This window comes from Meles meles, mitochondrion (assembly GCF_922984935.1).
Source record: "Meles meles mitochondrion, complete genome".
NCBI classification, from domain to species: Eukaryota; Metazoa; Chordata; class Mammalia; order Carnivora; family Mustelidae; genus Meles; species Meles meles.
Window position 1 is genome coordinate 1 of NC_011125.1, and position 15,693 is coordinate 15,693.

At 38.9% G+C, this 15,693-nt stretch overlaps 13 protein-coding genes and 24 non-coding genes across 37 annotated transcripts, besides 2 other annotated features; 28 read left to right on the forward strand and 9 right to left on the reverse strand. All coding sequences in view use genetic code 2, as the record gives it.

The window, feature by feature from the left end:
• Nucleotides 1-68, forward strand: trnF. Its single transcript has one exon. It is a non-coding gene; the product is annotated as a tRNA-Phe (tRNA).
• Nucleotides 69-1,027, forward strand: 12S rRNA. The gene has a single exon. It is a non-coding gene; the product is annotated as a s-rRNA (ribosomal RNA).
• On the forward strand, nucleotides 1,028-1,094 carry trnV. The gene has a single exon. It is a non-coding gene; the product is annotated as a tRNA-Val (tRNA).
• On the forward strand, nucleotides 1,095-2,671 carry 16S rRNA. The gene has a single exon. It is a non-coding gene; the product is annotated as a l-rRNA (ribosomal RNA).
• Nucleotides 2,672-2,746, forward strand: trnL(UUR). Its single transcript has one exon. It is a non-coding gene; the product is annotated as a tRNA-Leu (tRNA).
• A 2-nt stretch (nucleotides 2,747-2,748) lies between these two features.
• On the forward strand, nucleotides 2,749-3,705 carry ND1 (NADH dehydrogenase subunit 1). The gene has a single exon. It carries the CDS (start codon nucleotides 2,749-2,751, stop codon nucleotides 3,703-3,705), a length of 957 nt encoding a protein of 318 aa, YP_002120646.1.
• trnI lies at nucleotides 3,705-3,774 on the forward strand. The gene has a single exon. It is a non-coding gene; the product is annotated as a tRNA-Ile (tRNA).
• Nucleotides 3,771-3,849, reverse strand: trnQ. Its single transcript has one exon. It is a non-coding gene; the product is annotated as a tRNA-Gln (tRNA).
• On the forward strand, nucleotides 3,846-3,914 carry trnM. Its single transcript has one exon. It is a non-coding gene; the product is annotated as a tRNA-Met (tRNA).
• ND2 (NADH dehydrogenase subunit 2) lies at nucleotides 3,915-4,958 on the forward strand. The gene has a single exon. The coding sequence runs from the start codon at nucleotides 3,915-3,917 to the stop codon at nucleotides 4,956-4,958; it is 1,044 nt and encodes a 347-aa protein (YP_002120647.1).
• trnW lies at nucleotides 4,957-5,023 on the forward strand. The gene has a single exon. It is a non-coding gene; the product is annotated as a tRNA-Trp (tRNA).
• Nucleotides 5,024-5,032: 9 nt separating this feature from the next.
• On the reverse strand, nucleotides 5,033-5,101 carry trnA. The gene has a single exon. It is a non-coding gene; the product is annotated as a tRNA-Ala (tRNA).
• A 1-nt stretch (nucleotide 5,102) lies between these two features.
• trnN lies at nucleotides 5,103-5,175 on the reverse strand. The gene has a single exon. It is a non-coding gene; the product is annotated as a tRNA-Asn (tRNA).
• Nucleotides 5,176-5,210: an origin of replication (origin of L strand replication).
• Nucleotides 5,207-5,273, reverse strand: trnC. The gene has a single exon. It is a non-coding gene; the product is annotated as a tRNA-Cys (tRNA).
• On the reverse strand, nucleotides 5,274-5,340 carry trnY. Its single transcript has one exon. It is a non-coding gene; the product is annotated as a tRNA-Tyr (tRNA).
• A 1-nt stretch (nucleotide 5,341) lies between these two features.
• On the forward strand, nucleotides 5,342-6,886 carry COX1 (cytochrome c oxidase subunit I). Its single transcript has one exon. The coding sequence runs from the start codon at nucleotides 5,342-5,344 to the stop codon at nucleotides 6,884-6,886; it is 1,545 nt and encodes a 514-aa protein (YP_002120648.1).
• Nucleotides 6,884-6,952, reverse strand: trnS(UCN). The gene has a single exon. It is a non-coding gene; the product is annotated as a tRNA-Ser (tRNA).
• A 6-nt stretch (nucleotides 6,953-6,958) lies between these two features.
• On the forward strand, nucleotides 6,959-7,025 carry trnD. Its single transcript has one exon. It is a non-coding gene; the product is annotated as a tRNA-Asp (tRNA).
• On the forward strand, nucleotides 7,026-7,709 carry COX2 (cytochrome c oxidase subunit II). The gene has a single exon. The coding sequence runs from the start codon at nucleotides 7,026-7,028 to the stop codon at nucleotides 7,707-7,709; it is 684 nt and encodes a 227-aa protein (YP_002120649.1).
• A 3-nt stretch (nucleotides 7,710-7,712) lies between these two features.
• On the forward strand, nucleotides 7,713-7,777 carry trnK. Its single transcript has one exon. It is a non-coding gene; the product is annotated as a tRNA-Lys (tRNA).
• A 1-nt stretch (nucleotide 7,778) lies between these two features.
• ATP8 (ATP synthase F0 subunit 8) lies at nucleotides 7,779-7,982 on the forward strand. Its single transcript has one exon. The coding sequence runs from the start codon at nucleotides 7,779-7,781 to the stop codon at nucleotides 7,980-7,982; it is 204 nt and encodes a 67-aa protein (YP_002120650.1).
• Nucleotides 7,940-8,620, forward strand: ATP6 (ATP synthase F0 subunit 6). The gene has a single exon. It carries the CDS (start codon nucleotides 7,940-7,942, stop codon nucleotides 8,618-8,620), a length of 681 nt encoding a protein of 226 aa, YP_002120651.1.
• Nucleotides 8,620-9,403, forward strand: COX3 (cytochrome c oxidase subunit III). The gene has a single exon. A coding segment is annotated over exon 1 (784 nt).
• trnG lies at nucleotides 9,404-9,473 on the forward strand. Its single transcript has one exon. It is a non-coding gene; the product is annotated as a tRNA-Gly (tRNA).
• On the forward strand, nucleotides 9,474-9,819 carry ND3 (NADH dehydrogenase subunit 3). The gene has a single exon. A coding segment is annotated over exon 1 (346 nt).
• Nucleotides 9,820-9,821: 2 nt separating this feature from the next.
• trnR lies at nucleotides 9,822-9,889 on the forward strand. Its single transcript has one exon. It is a non-coding gene; the product is annotated as a tRNA-Arg (tRNA).
• Nucleotides 9,890-10,186, forward strand: ND4L (NADH dehydrogenase subunit 4L). The gene has a single exon. The coding sequence runs from the start codon at nucleotides 9,890-9,892 to the stop codon at nucleotides 10,184-10,186; it is 297 nt and encodes a 98-aa protein (YP_002120654.1).
• On the forward strand, nucleotides 10,180-11,557 carry ND4 (NADH dehydrogenase subunit 4). The gene has a single exon. A coding segment is annotated over exon 1 (1,378 nt).
• On the forward strand, nucleotides 11,558-11,626 carry trnH. The gene has a single exon. It is a non-coding gene; the product is annotated as a tRNA-His (tRNA).
• On the forward strand, nucleotides 11,627-11,688 carry trnS(AGY). The gene has a single exon. It is a non-coding gene; the product is annotated as a tRNA-Ser (tRNA).
• On the forward strand, nucleotides 11,689-11,758 carry trnL(CUN). The gene has a single exon. It is a non-coding gene; the product is annotated as a tRNA-Leu (tRNA).
• Nucleotides 11,759-13,579, forward strand: ND5 (NADH dehydrogenase subunit 5). The gene has a single exon. The coding sequence runs from the start codon at nucleotides 11,759-11,761 to the stop codon at nucleotides 13,577-13,579; it is 1,821 nt and encodes a 606-aa protein (YP_002120656.1).
• ND6 (NADH dehydrogenase subunit 6) lies at nucleotides 13,563-14,096 on the reverse strand. The gene has a single exon. It carries the CDS (start codon nucleotides 14,094-14,096, stop codon nucleotides 13,563-13,565), a length of 534 nt encoding a protein of 177 aa, YP_002120657.1.
• trnE lies at nucleotides 14,097-14,165 on the reverse strand. The gene has a single exon. It is a non-coding gene; the product is annotated as a tRNA-Glu (tRNA).
• Nucleotides 14,166-14,169: 4 nt separating this feature from the next.
• CYTB (cytochrome b) lies at nucleotides 14,170-15,309 on the forward strand. Its single transcript has one exon. The coding sequence runs from the start codon at nucleotides 14,170-14,172 to the stop codon at nucleotides 15,307-15,309; it is 1,140 nt and encodes a 379-aa protein (YP_002120658.1).
• On the forward strand, nucleotides 15,310-15,377 carry trnT. The gene has a single exon. It is a non-coding gene; the product is annotated as a tRNA-Thr (tRNA).
• On the reverse strand, nucleotides 15,377-15,442 carry trnP. The gene has a single exon. It is a non-coding gene; the product is annotated as a tRNA-Pro (tRNA).
• Nucleotides 15,443-15,693: part of a D loop that runs on past the window's edge.

Here is a 15,693-nt window from a genome sequence, read left to right on the forward strand (position 1 = left end):
GTTAACGTAGCTTATTAATAAAGCGAGGCGCTGAAAATGCCTAGAAGAGTCACAAGACCCCGTAAACATAAAGGTTTGGTCCTAGCCTTCCTATTAATTATTAACAGAATTACACATGCAAGCCTCTGCACCCCGGTGAAAATGCCCTCTAAATCCCATATGATTGAAAGGAGCAGGTATCAAGCACACTAAACAAGTAGCTCATAACACCTTGCTCAACCACACCCCCACGGGATACAGCAGTGATAAAAATTAAGCCATAAACGAAAGTTTGACTAAGTCATGTTAATGCTAAGAGTTGGTAAATTTCGTGCCAGCCACCGCGGTCATACGATTAACCCAAACTAATAGGCCCACGGCGTAAAACGTGTTAAGGATTATCATTATACTAAAGTTAAAATTTAACCAGGCCGTAAAAAGCTACTGTTAATATAAAATGTACCACGAAAGTGACTTTATTACTTCCGATAACACGATAGCTGAGACCCAAACTGGGATTAGATACCCCACTATGCTCAGCCTTAAACATAGATAACTCACAGAACAAAACTATCTGCCAGAGAACTACTAGCAACAGCCTAAAACTCAAAGGACTTGGCGGTGCTTTACATCCCTCTAGAGGAGCCTGTTCTATAATCGATAAACCCCGATAAACCTCACCACTTCTAGCTAAATCAGTTTATATACCGCCATCTTCAGCAAACCCTTAAAAGGAAGAAAAGTAAGCACAATAATAATACATAAAAAAGTTAGGTCAAGGTGTAACCCATGAAGTGGGAAGAAATGGGCTACATTTTCTAATCAAGAGCATACTCACGAAAGTTTTTATGAAATTTAAAAACTAAAGGTGGATTTAGTAGTAAATTAAGAATAGAGAGCTTAGTTGAATAGGGCCATGAAGCACGCACACACCGCCCGTCACCCTCCTCAAGTAGCATACCCAAGCATTACATAATAAAATTACATTAAGACAAGAGGAGATAAGTCGTAACAAGGTAAGCATACTGGAAAGTGTGCTTGAGTAAATCAAAGTGTAGCTTAACTAAAGCGCCTGGCTTACACCCAGAGGATTTCATATGTCATGACCACTTTGAACCAAAACTAGCCCAACCAACTACCAACTCAATTACTACAATTAATCTTCAATCAAAACATTTAGTACTACGATTATAGTATAGGAGATAGAAATTCTACTTGGAGCTATAGAGGAAGTACCGTAAGGGAATGATGAAAGAAAATTTAAAGTAATAAACAGCAAAGATTACCCCTTGTACCTTTTGCATAATGAATTAGCTAGAATAATTTAGCAAAGAGACCTTAAGCTAACCTTCCCGAAACCAGACGAGCTACCTATAAACAATCCACAGGGATAAACTCATCTATGTCGCAAAATAGTGAGAAGATTTATAGGTAGAGGTGAAAAGCCTAACGAGCCTGGTGATAGCTGGTTACCCAGAATAGAATTTCAGTTCAACTTTAAACTTGCCTAACAACTTTAAAATTATAATGTAAGTTTAAAATATAATCTAAAAAGGTACAGCTTTTTAGAACAAGGCTACAACCTTAGTTAGAGAGTAAAACATAATATAACCATAGTAGGCCTAAGAGCAGCCACCAATTAAGAAAGCGTTCAAGCTCAACAATATTATCCTCCCAAAAATCCCAAAAATCTTAATCAACTCCTAATATATCACTGGGTTAATCTATTTTATAATAGAGGCAATAATGCTAACATGAGTAACAAGAAATATTTCTCCTTGCATAAGCTTATAACAGTCAACGAATACCCACTGATAGTTAACAACACGACAAAAATAAATCACCAATAAAACACTTGTCAAACCAATTGTTAGCCCAACACAGGTATGCATCAAGGAAAGATCAAAAGAAGTAAAAGGAACTCGGCAAACACAAACCCCCGCCTGTTTACCAAAAACATCACCTCCAGCATATCTAGTATTGGAGGCACTGCCTGCCCAGTGACATTAGTTAAACGGCCGCGGTATCCTGACCGTGCAAAGGTAGCATAATCATTTGTCCTTTAAATAAGGACTTGTATGAATGGCCCCACGAGGGTTTAACTGTCTCTTACTTCCAATCAGTGAAATTGACCTTCCCGTGAAGAGGCGGGAATAAAATAATAAGACGAGAAGACCCTATGGAGCTTCAATTAATTAGCCCATAATCACTCACTTAAATACCAATAGGCTTAATACCACTTTATTAATGGGTTAACAATTTAGGTTGGGGTGACCTCGGAGAACAAAAAAACCTCCGAGTGATTTAAGCACAGACAAACCAGTCAAAGTACTCTATCATTTATTGATCCAATAACTTGATCAACGGAACAAGTTACCCTAGGGATAACAGCGCAATCCTATTTGAGAGTTCATATCAACAATAGGGTTTACGACCTCGATGTTGGATCAGGACATCCTAATGGTGCAGCAGCTATTAAAGGTTCGTTTGTTCAACGATTAAAGTCCTACGTGATCTGAGTTCAGACCGGAGTAATCCAGGTCGGTTTCTATCTATTACAACATAATAACCTCTCCCAGTACGAAAGGACAAGAGAAGTAAGGCCCCTTCTATTAAAACGCCTTAGGACTAATAGATGATATAATCTAAATCTAGCCGGTCCACTTATTTAATAGCCCTAGAAATAGGGCTTGTTAGGGTGGCAGAGCCCAGTAATTGCGTAAAACTTAAACTTTTATTCTCAGAGGTTCAAATCCTCTTCCTAACATCATGTTTATAATCAACATTATCTCACTAATTGTGCCCATCTTACTTGCCGTAGCCTTCCTAACATTAGTGGAACGAAAAATCCTAGGGTACATACAACTCCGTAAAGGACCAAACATCGTAGGCCCTTACGGCCTATTACAGCCAATCGCAGACGCTGTAAAACTTTTCATTAAAGAGCCCCTACGACCCCTAACATCATCCATCACTATATTCGTTATAGCCCCAATCCTAGCTCTAACACTAGCCCTAACTATATGAATTCCACTACCAATACCCTATCCCCTCATCAATATAAACCTAGGAATCCTCTTTATACTAGCAATATCCAGCCTAGCCGTCTATTCCATCCTGTGATCAGGATGAGCCTCAAATTCAAAATATGCCCTAATCGGAGCCCTACGAGCCGTAGCCCAAACAATCTCCTATGAAGTCACATTAGCCATCATCCTTCTATCAGTACTATTAATAAACGGCGCCTTCACCCTATCCACACTTATTATTACACAAGAACACTTATGACTAATTTTCCCCGCATGGCCCCTAGCTATAATATGATTTATCTCAACTCTAGCAGAAACCAACCGCGCCCCATTCGACCTAACAGAAGGAGAATCAGAACTAGTTTCTGGATTCAATGTCGAATATGCAGCTGGACCATTCGCCCTATTTTTCCTAGCCGAATACGCTAATATTATTATAATAAATATCCTCACTACTATCCTATTTTTCGGCGCATTCCATACCCCCTACTTACCAGAACTATACTCAATTAACTTCATCATAAAAGCACTCTTACTAACAATCTTCTTCCTATGAATCCGAGCATCCTATCCGCGATTCCGATACGATCAACTAATACATTTACTATGAAAAAATTTCCTCCCTTTAACACTAGCCCTATGCATATGATATATAGCCCTACCCGTTATAACAGCAAGTATCCCCCCACAAACATAAGAAATATGTCTGACAAAAGAGTTACTTTGATAGAGTAAATTATAGAGGTTCAAACCCTCTTATTTCTAGAATTATAGGATTTGAACCTAATCCTAAGAACTCAAAAATCTTCGTGCTACCAAACTTACACCAAATTCTACAGTAAGGTCAGCTAAATAAGCTATCGGGCCCATACCCCGAAAATGTTGGTTTATTCCCTTCCCGTACTAATTAAACCCCCCATCTTCATCATCATCATATCAACTGTCATCCTAGGAACAATCATAGTACTAACAAGCTCCCACTGATTAATAATCTGAATCGGATTCGAAATAAACATACTAGCTATTATTCCTATCCTAATAAAAAAGTTCAATCCACGAGCCATAGAAGCATCAACAAAATATTTCCTAACCCAAGCCACCGCATCTATACTCCTTATATTAGGTATTATCACCAATTTACTACTATCAGGACAATGAACAATACTGAATACCCCCAATTTAATCACATCAAACATGATAACAATCGCCCTAGCAATAAAACTAGGACTATCTCCTTTTCACTTCTGAGTACCTGAAGTGACCCAAGGAATTCCATTATCATCAGGAATAGTCCTATTAACATGACAGAAAATCGCTCCCCTATCCGTCCTATACCAAATCTCTCCCTCCATTAACCCAAACCTATTAACAATCATAGCTATAACATCTGTCCTAGTAGGAGGCTGAGGAGGCCTTAATCAGACCCAACTACGAAAAATCCTAGCATACTCATCAATTGCCCATATAGGATGAATAATCGCTGTAACAGCATATAGCCCAACCCTAATAGCCCTAAACCTAGCAATTTATATTACAATAACTCTCGGGACATTTATATTATTTATACTCAGCACATCCACAACTACACTATCACTATCCCATACATGAAATAAATTCCCACTAATTACATCACTCATCCTAATAGTCATACTATCACTAGGAGGCCTCCCTCCCCTCTCAGGCTTCATCCCCAAATGAATAATCATCCATGAACTCACAAAAAATAATATAATCATCGCACCAATATTCATAGCAATAACAGCCCTATTAAACCTATACTTCTACATACGACTGACCTATGCGACCGCACTCACCATATTCCCCTCAACAAATATCATAAAAATAAAATGACAATTTGAGAATACAAAAAATATAACCTTCTTACCACCACTAATTGTAATCTCAACTATACTTTTACCCCTCACCCCAATAGCACTAGCACTATTATAGAAGTTTAGGTTAAAAAGACCAAGAGCCTTCAAAGCCCTAAGCAAGTGCTACTCACTTAACTTCTGATCTCACCCTAAGAACTGCAAGAGTACATCTCACATCTACTGAACGCAAATCAGTCACTTTAATTAAGCTAAGCCCTTCCTAGATTGGTGGGCTACCATCCCACGAAACTTTAGTTAACAGCTAAATACCCTAGTCAACTGGCTTCAATCTACTTCTCCCGCCGCAAAGAAAAAAAGGCGGGAGAAGCCCCGGCAGGTTGAAGCTGCTTCTTTGAATTTGCAATTCAACGTGATATTTCACTACAGAGCTTGGCAAAAAGGGGGCTAAACCCCTATTCTTAGATTTACAGTCTAATGCTTTTATCAGCCATTTTACCTATGTTCATAAATCGATGACTATTTTCCACAAACCATAAAGATATTGGTACCCTTTACCTTCTATTTGGTGCATGAGCTGGGATAGTAGGTACTGCTCTTAGTCTACTAATTCGTGCTGAATTAGGTCAACCCGGCACTTTATTGGGAGACGATCAGATCTACAATGTAGTCGTGACAGCCCATGCCTTCGTAATAATCTTCTTTATAGTTATACCCATCATAATTGGAGGCTTTGGAAACTGATTAGTCCCCCTAATAATTGGCGCACCCGACATAGCTTTCCCCCGAATAAATAATATAAGTTTCTGACTCCTACCTCCCTCCTTTCTTCTTCTCTTAGCCTCCTCCATAGTAGAAGCAGGTGCAGGAACAGGATGGACTGTATATCCTCCTCTAGCAGGAAACTTGGCACATGCAGGAGCATCTGTAGATTTAACAATTTTCTCTCTTCACCTAGCTGGTGTCTCATCTATCCTAGGAGCCATTAATTTTATCACTACCATTATTAACATGAAACCACCTGCAATATCACAATACCAAATTCCCTTATTCGTATGATCCGTACTAGTTACAGCCGTACTCTTACTTCTATCTCTACCAGTATTAGCGGCTGGTATTACTATACTACTAACAGACCGAAACCTAAATACAACCTTCTTCGACCCTGCTGGAGGAGGGGATCCCATTCTTTACCAACATCTATTCTGATTTTTCGGACATCCTGAAGTATACATTTTAATCCTACCAGGATTTGGAATCATTTCACATGTTGTCACCTATTACTCAGGGAAAAAAGAACCATTCGGCTATATAGGAATAGTCTGAGCAATAATATCCATCGGTTTCTTAGGGTTCATTGTGTGAGCCCACCACATGTTCACTGTAGGAATAGACGTCGACACACGAGCATACTTCACCTCAGCTACCATAATTATTGCTATTCCCACAGGGGTTAAGGTATTTAGCTGACTAGCCACTTTACATGGGGGCAATATTAAATGATCACCGGCCATATTATGAGCCCTAGGGTTTATCTTCCTGTTTACAGTAGGAGGCTTAACAGGTATCGTCCTATCAAACTCATCGCTAGACATTGTTCTTCATGATACATACTACGTAGTAGCACATTTTCACTATGTCCTTTCAATGGGAGCAGTATTTGCAATCATAGGTGGATTCGTTCATTGATTCCCACTGTTTACAGGATATACACTAAATGATGTTTGAGCAAAAATTCACTTTACAATTATATTTGTAGGAGTCAATACCACATTCTTTCCACAACATTTCCTAGGTTTATCAGGTATACCTCGACGATACTCCGACTACCCAGATGCCTACACAGCATGAAATACAGTCTCCTCTATAGGCTCATTTATCTCATTAACAGCAGTTATACTGATAATTTTCATAATCTGAGAAGCCTTCGCATCCAAACGAGAAGTACTAACGGTAGAACTCACCTCAACAAACGTTGAATGACTACATGGATGCCCTCCCCCATATCACACATTTGAAGAGCCAACCTATGTATTATCAAAATAAGAAAGGAAGGAATCGAACCCCCCAAAACTGGTTTCAAGCCAATGTCATAACCACTATGTCTTTCTCGATAAAGAGGTATTAGTAAAAATTACATGACTTTGTCAAAGTCAAATTATAGGTGAAAATCCTTTATATCTCTATGGCATATCCCTTCCAAATAGGTCTTCAAGATGCAACTTCCCCTATTATAGAAGAACTTCTACACTTCCATGACCATACGTTAATAATCGTATTCCTAATTAGCTCCTTAGTCCTATATATCATTTCATTAATGTTAACAACTAAATTAACCCATACTAGTACTATGGATGCCCAAGAAGTTGAAACAGTTTGGACTATCCTACCTGCTATCATCTTAATCCTAATCGCCTTACCCTCACTACGAATTCTCTACATAATAGATGAAATCAATAATCCTTCCCTAACCGTAAAAACCATGGGTCACCAATGATACTGAAGTTACGAATACACGGACTATGAAGACTTAAACTTTGACTCTTACATAATTCCAACCCAAGAACTAAAACCCGGGGAACTTCGACTATTAGAAGTGGACAACCGAGTAGTCCTTCCAATAGAAATAACCATTCGTATATTAATCTCCTCTGAAGACGTATTACACTCATGAGCCGTACCATCACTAGGATTAAAAACCGATGCTATTCCAGGACGCCTTAATCAAACAACCCTTATAGCCATACGGCCAGGATTATATTACGGCCAATGTTCAGAAATCTGTGGTTCCAATCATAGTTTCATGCCAATCGTACTTGAACTAGTACCCCTATCCCATTTTGAAAAATGATCCGCCTCAATACTATAAACTCATTGAGAAGCTATACAGCATTAACCTTTTAAGTTAAAGATTGAGAGCAAACCTCTCCTCAATGATATGCCACAACTAGATACTTCAACATGACCAATCACAATCTTATCAATAATTATTACCTTATTTATTATATTTCAACTAAAAGTATCAAAATATAACTTTCCAGAAAACCCTGAACAAAAACTAGTATCTGTGCCAAAAACTATCACACCTTGAGAAAAAAAATGAACGAAAATCTATTTTCCTCTTTCATTACCCCAACAATAATAGGACTCCCTATTGTTGTTATAATCATTATATTCCCAAGTATTCTATTCCCCTCACCGAATCGACTAATCAATAATCGATTAATCTCTATCCAACAGTGACTAGTACAACTAACATCCAAGCAAATGCTGTCCATCCACAACCAAAAAGGTCAAACTTGAGCACTAATATTAATATCCTTAATCCTATTTATTGGCTCTACCAATTTACTAGGTCTATTACCTCACTCATTTACCCCTACTACTCAACTGTCCCTAAACTTAGGTATAGCTATCCCCCTATGGGCAGGAACAGTAATTGTTGGGTTCCGACATAAAACAAAGGCATCCTTAGCCCACTTCCTACCACAAGGAACACCACTACTTCTAATTCCTATACTTATTATCATTGAAACTATTAGCCTATTCATCCAACCAATAGCCCTAGCCGTGCGATTAACAGCAAATATTACTGCAGGTCACCTATTGATTCATCTGATTGGAAGTGCCACTTTAGCCCTAATAAACATTAGCACTGCCACAGCCATAGTAACCTTTATTATCCTAATTCTTCTAACCATCCTAGAATTTGCAGTAGCCCTTATCCAAGCCTACGTCTTCACCTTATTAGTAAGCTTATATCTACATGACAACACTTAATGACCCACCAAGCCCATTCATACCACATAGTCAACCCAAGCCCATGACCTCTAACAGGAGCCCTCTCCGCCCTCCTCATAACATCAGGCTTAGTAATATGATTCCATTTTAATTCAATCTACCTCTTGACTCTTGGTATAACAACTAATCTATTAACTATATACCAATGATGACGAGACATTATCCGAGAAGGAACATTTCAAGGTCATCACACCCCCACAGTCCAGAAAGGCTTGCGATACGGAATAGTCCTTTTTATCGTGTCAGAAGTTTTCTTCTTTGCAGGTTTCTTCTGGGCCTTCTACCATTCAAGCCTAGCACCGACCCCCGAATTAGGAGGATGCTGACCACCTACAGGTATCACACCCCTAAACCCACTAGAAGTCCCACTACTTAACACCTCAGTTCTCCTAGCCTCTGGAGTCTCCATTACCTGAGCCCATCACAGCTTGATAGAGGGTTACCGTAAACATATACTTCAAGCACTATTTATTACAATCTCTCTAGGCTTATATTTCACCCTTTTACAAGCCTCAGAGTATTATGAAACATCATTCACAATCTCTGATGGAGTTTATGGCTCTACATTCTTTATGGCCACAGGATTCCATGGTCTTCACGTTATCATCGGGTCTACCTTCCTCATCGTATGTTTCCTACGCCAGCTAAACTATCATTTTACATCTAGTCACCATTTTGGTTTTGAAGCAGCTGCTTGATATTGACATTTCGTAGACGTAGTATGACTATTCCTTTACGTCTCCATTTATTGATGAGGGTCTTATTTCTCTAGTATTAACAAGTACAGTTGACTTCCAATCAACAAGTTCTGGTAATAAACCAGAGAGAAGTAATAAACATACTATTAACCCTCCTCATTAACGTATCACTAGCATCCCTACTTGTCCTAATCGCATTCTGACTCCCCCAATTAAACATCTATACCGAAAAAGCAAGTCCTTACGAATGCGGCTTTGACCCCCTAGGATCAGCACGCCTACCTTTTTCCATAAAATTCTTCCTAGTAGCTATCACATTTCTTCTATTTGACTTAGAAATCGCTCTACTCCTACCACTACCATGAGCCTCACAATCAAGCAACTTAAATACAACACTCGCCACGGCGCTACTGCTAATTCTCCTGTTAGCAACAAGCCTAGCCTACGAATGAGCTGAAGAAGGCCTAGAATGAAATGAATAGTGATAATTAGTTTAATCAAAATAAATGATTTCGACTCATTAGACTGTAATCTACATTACAATTATCAAATGTCCATAGTCTATATTAATATCCTCCTAGCTTTCTCTCTATCCTTCATAGGACTACTCATCTACCGATCCCACCTAATATCCTCCCTACTTTGCCTAGAAGGTATAATACTATCACTTTTTACTATAATAGCAGTAACTATTCTAGTTAATCACCTCACATTAGCTAGCATAGCTCCCATCATCCTCCTTGTATTCGCAGCCTGTGAAGCAGCCTTAGGATTATCTCTATTAGTAATAATCTCCAATACATATGGAACCGACTATGTACAAAACCTAAATCTACTACAATGCTAAAAATCATTGTCCCCACTATAATATTAATTCCCCTAGCATGATTATCAAAACCTAATATAATCTGAATTAATACAACAGCTCACAGTATATTAATTAGCCTTATCAGCCTTACATACCTTAATCAACTCGCAGATAATAACCTAAATTTCTCACTACTATTTTTTGTAGACTCTTTATCAGCACCCCTCCTAATACTCACTACATGGCTTCTACCATTAATACTCATAGCAAGCCAACATCACCTGTCAAAAGAAACCCTCACCCGAAAAAAACTCTACATTACAATATTAATTATACTACAACTATTTTTAATCATAACATTTACCGCAACAGAACTAATTATATTTTATATCCTATTTGAAGCCACATTAATGCCAACACTTGTTATTATTACCCGATGAGGTAATCAAACAGAACGCCTAAACGCTGGCCTATACTTCCTATTTTATACCCTAGTGGGCTCCCTACCCCTTCTAATCGCACTACTATGAGCCCAAAATAACCTAGGTACCCTAAACCTATTAGTAATCCAATACTGGGCACAACCACTGTCAAATTCATGATCCAACGCCCTACTATGACTAGCATGTATGATAGCATTCATAGTAAAAATACCTCTATATGGCCTCCACCTATGACTCCCAAAAGCCCACGTAGAAGCCCCCATCGCCGGATCCATGGTCCTCGCTGCCGTACTCCTTAAACTAGGTGGTTATGGAATAATACGTATTACTATATTATTAAATCCACTGACCAACCTCATAGCTTATCCTTTCATGATATTATCTTTGTGAGGAATAATTATAACAAGCTCCATTTGTCTACGCCAAACAGACCTAAAATCTCTAATTGCCTACTCTTCCGTTAGCCATATAGCCCTAGTAATTATAGCAGTTCTCATCCAATCCCCATGAAGCTACATAGGAGCAACAGCCCTAATAATTGCCCATGGTCTAACATCATCTATATTATTCTGTTTAGCCAACTCCAACTATGAACGCATCCACAGTCGTACCATAATCCTTGCACGAGGCCTACAAACACTCCTCCCATTAATAGCCGCATGATGACTACTTGCTAGCCTGACTAACCTGGCTCTGCCCCCCACAATTAATCTAGTAGGGGAATTATTTGTAGTAATTGCCTCATTTTCATGATCTAACATCACTATCCTTCTAATAGGAATTAACATCACCATTACAGCCTTATACTCCCTGTATATATTAATTACTACACAACGCGGAAAATATACACATCACATCAAAAACATCAAACCATCCTTTACACGAGAAAATTCCCTAATAGCTCTCCACTTATTACCCTTACTACTCCTCTCACTTAACCCTAAACTTATCCTAGGACCCATTTACTGTAAATATAGTTTAACAAAAACATTAGATTGTGAATCTAACAATAAAAGCTTAACCCTTTTTATTTACCGAAAAAGAATTACGCAGGAACTGCTAACTCATGCTTCCATGTATAAAAACATGGCTTTTTCAACTTTTAAAGGATAGTAGTAATCCATTGGTCTTAGGAACCAAAAAATTGGTGCAACTCCAAATAAAAGTAATCAATCTATTTTCCTCCTCAATTCTAGTAACACTATTCATACTTACTATCCCAATCATAATGACCAATACCACTGTATACACCAATAAACTCTACCCCCAATACGTAAAAACCACTGTCTCCTATGCTTTCATAATCAGTTTAATCCCCACAATAATTTTCCTTCATATGGGACAAGATATAATAATTTCAAACTGACACTGAATTACGATCCAAACCATAAAAATATCCCTCAGCTTCAAACTAGACTACTTCTCAATAATTTTCATTCCAGTAGCATTATTTGACACATGATCAATTATAGAATTCTCAATATGATACATACACTCAGACCCTTACATTAACCGATTTTTCAAATACTTACTTCTATTCCTCATCACCATAATAATTTTAGTTACTGCTAATAATATGTTTCAACTTTTCATCGGTTGAGAAGGAGTAGGAATTATATCCTTTCTACTTATCGGCTGGTGATATGGACGAACAGACGCAAACACCGCCGCACTACAAGCCGTCCTGTATAATCGCATCGGAGACGTAGGGTTCATCCTGGCCATAGCCTGATTCCTATCTAATCTAAACACATGAGATCTACAACAGATCTTTATAACCAACCACGAAAACCTAAACATCCCTCTCATAGGCCTACTACTAGCAGCCACTGGAAAATCCGCCCAATTTGGGCTCCACCCATGACTACCCTCAGCTATAGAAGGGCCCACTCCTGTATCAGCCCTATTACACTCAAGCACAATAGTCGTAGCCGGGGTATTCCTCCTAATCCGATTTTACCCCTTAATAGAGCACAACAAAGCCATACAATCTATCACACTATGTTTAGGAGCAATAACAACCCTATTCACAGCAATCTGTGCTCTAACACAGAATGATATCAAAAAAATCGTAGCTTTCTCCACTTCAAGTCAACTAGGACTAATAATCGTAACTATTGGCATTAACCAACCTTACCTAGCATTCCTCCATATCTGCACGCACGCATTCTTCAAAGCTATACTATTTTTATGCTCAGGCTCAATCATCCACAGCCTAAACGATGAACAAGATATCCGAAAAATAGGAGGCCTATTCAAGGTACTACCATTCACCACCACCTCCCTAATCGTCGGAAGCCTAGCACTTACAGGTATGCCCTTCCTAACTGGATTCTACTCCAAAGACCTAATCATTGAAACTGCCAACACGTCGTATACCAACGCCTGAGCCCTACTAATTACTCTCGTCGCCACCTCCATAACAGCCGCCTACAGCACCCGAATTATATTCTTCGCACTACTAGGACAACCTCGCTTTAGCCCAACTATCATAATCAACGAGAACAATCCACTCCTAATTAACTCCATTAAACGCCTTCTACTCGGGAGCATTCTCGCAGGATTTTTAATCTCCCACAATATTACACCCACTACCATCCCACAGATAACTATGCCTCATTATCTTAAAACCACGGCTCTTACTGTAACCATCTTGGGCTTCATCCTGGCACTAGAACTTAGCCTTACAATACAAAGCCTAAAGTTTAAACACCCATCAAATCTGTTTACATTTTCAAACATACTAGGCTACTTCCCCACCATCTTCCACCGCCTAATACCCAAAATAAACCTACTCATGAGCCAAAAGTCAGCAACAATATTACTAGATATAATCTGGCTAGAAAAAACATTACCTAAATCTATCTCTCAATTTCAAATAAAATCCTCAATAACCATTTCCAACCAAAAGGGCCTAATCAAGTTATACTTCATATCTTTCATCCTTACTCTAGTCCTTAGCTTACTAGTACTTAATTTCCACGAGTAACCTCCATAATCACCAATACCCCGATAAGAAGAGACCAACCAGTAACAATAACCAATCAAGTCCCATAACTATATAAAGCCGCAATTCCCATAGCCTCTTCACTAAAGAACCCTGAGTCACCTGTATCATAAATAACTCAATCACCAGCCCCATTAAATTTTAACACAACCTCCACCTCAACATCATCTCCCTTCAAGATATAGCAAGCCATCAATAACTCAGACAATAAACCAACAACAAAAGCTCCTAGAACAGCTTTATTAGAAACCCAAACCTCAGGATACTGCTCAGTAGCCATAGCCGTAGTATACCCAAATACAACAAGTATACCACCTAAATAAATTAAAAACACCATTAACCCCAAGAAAGAGCCCCCAAAACTTAAGACAATCCCACAACCAACAGCCCCACTAATAATTAAAGCCAACCCACCGTAGATAGGAGAAGGTTTTGAAGAAAATCCTACAAAACTAACTACGAAAACAACACTTAGAATGAATACAATATACGTCATCATTATTCCTACATGGAATCTAACCATGACTAGTGACATGAAAAATCACTGTTGTATTTCAACTATAAGAACATTAATGACCAACATTCGTAAATCACACCCACTAATCAAAATCATCAACAACTCATTTATTGACTTACCCGCACCATCCAATATCTCAGCATGATGAAACTTTGGTTCCCTCCTCGGGATCTGCCTAATCCTACAAATTCTTACAGGTTTATTCCTAGCCATACATTACACACCAGACACCACCACCGCTTTCTCATCAGTCACACATATTTGCCGAGACGTCAACTATGGTTGAATCATTCGATATATACACGCTAATGGAGCCTCCATATTCTTTATCTGCTTGTTCTTACATGTAGGACGAGGCCTATACTACGGATCCTATATATTTCCTGAGACATGAAATATCGGCATCATCCTATTATTTACAGTGATAGCAACTGCATTCATAGGTTACGTTTTACCATGAGGACAAATGTCTTTTTGAGGAGCAACCGTAATTACTAACTTATTGTCAGCTATCCCATACATTGGAACCAACCTCGTAGAATGAATCTGAGGGGGGTTCTCAGTAGATAAAGCCACCCTCACACGATTCTTTGCCTTCCACTTCATCTTACCATTCATCATTCTTGCCTTAGCAGTAATCCATTTACTATTTCTCCATGAAACAGGATCCAATAACCCCTCTGGAATCCCCTCCAATTCTGATAAAATCCCATTCCATCCATATTACACTATCAAAGATATCCTAGGGGTTTTACTCCTAATACTAATGCTCATAATCCTAGTGCTATTTTCACCCGACCTATTAGGAGACCCAGACAACTACACCCCCGCCAACCCACTTAATACACCACCCCATATCAAGCCCGAATGGTATTTCTTATTCGCATACGCAATCCTACGATCTATCCCAAACAAACTAGGAGGGGTGTTAGCCCTAATCTTCTCTATCCTAATCCTAGCTATCATCCCATTACTACATACCTCAAAACAACGAAGTATAATATTCCGCCCACTAAGTCAATGCCTATTCTGATTACTAGTTGCAGACCTCTTCACCTTAACATGAATCGGAGGCCAACCAGTAGAATACCCATACATTGCCATCGGCCAACTAGCATCCATCCTCTACTTTACAATCCTCCTAATCTTAATACCAGCCACCAGCATTATCGAAAATAACTTACTAAAATGAAGAGTCTTTGTAGTATAATAATTACCTTGGTCTTGTAAACCAAAAATGGAGAAAGACACCTCCCTAAGACTCAAGGAAGAGACAATAGCCCCACCATCAGCACCCAAAGCTGATATTCTAACTAAACTATTCCCTGCTTCTCTCACCTAATCATTTTTCAATTCATACATTTAACAATACCTACAGCATTTTCTCAGTACGCACCTTCTTCCCTCCCCTATGTACGTCGTGCATTACTGGTTTGCCCCATGCATATAAGCATGTACATATAGTGGTTGATATGACATAAGTGCACTTCACTTAGATCACGAGCTTGATCACCAAGCCTCGAGAAACCATCAATCCTTGTACGACGTATACCTCTTCTCGCTCCGGGCCCATCGAATG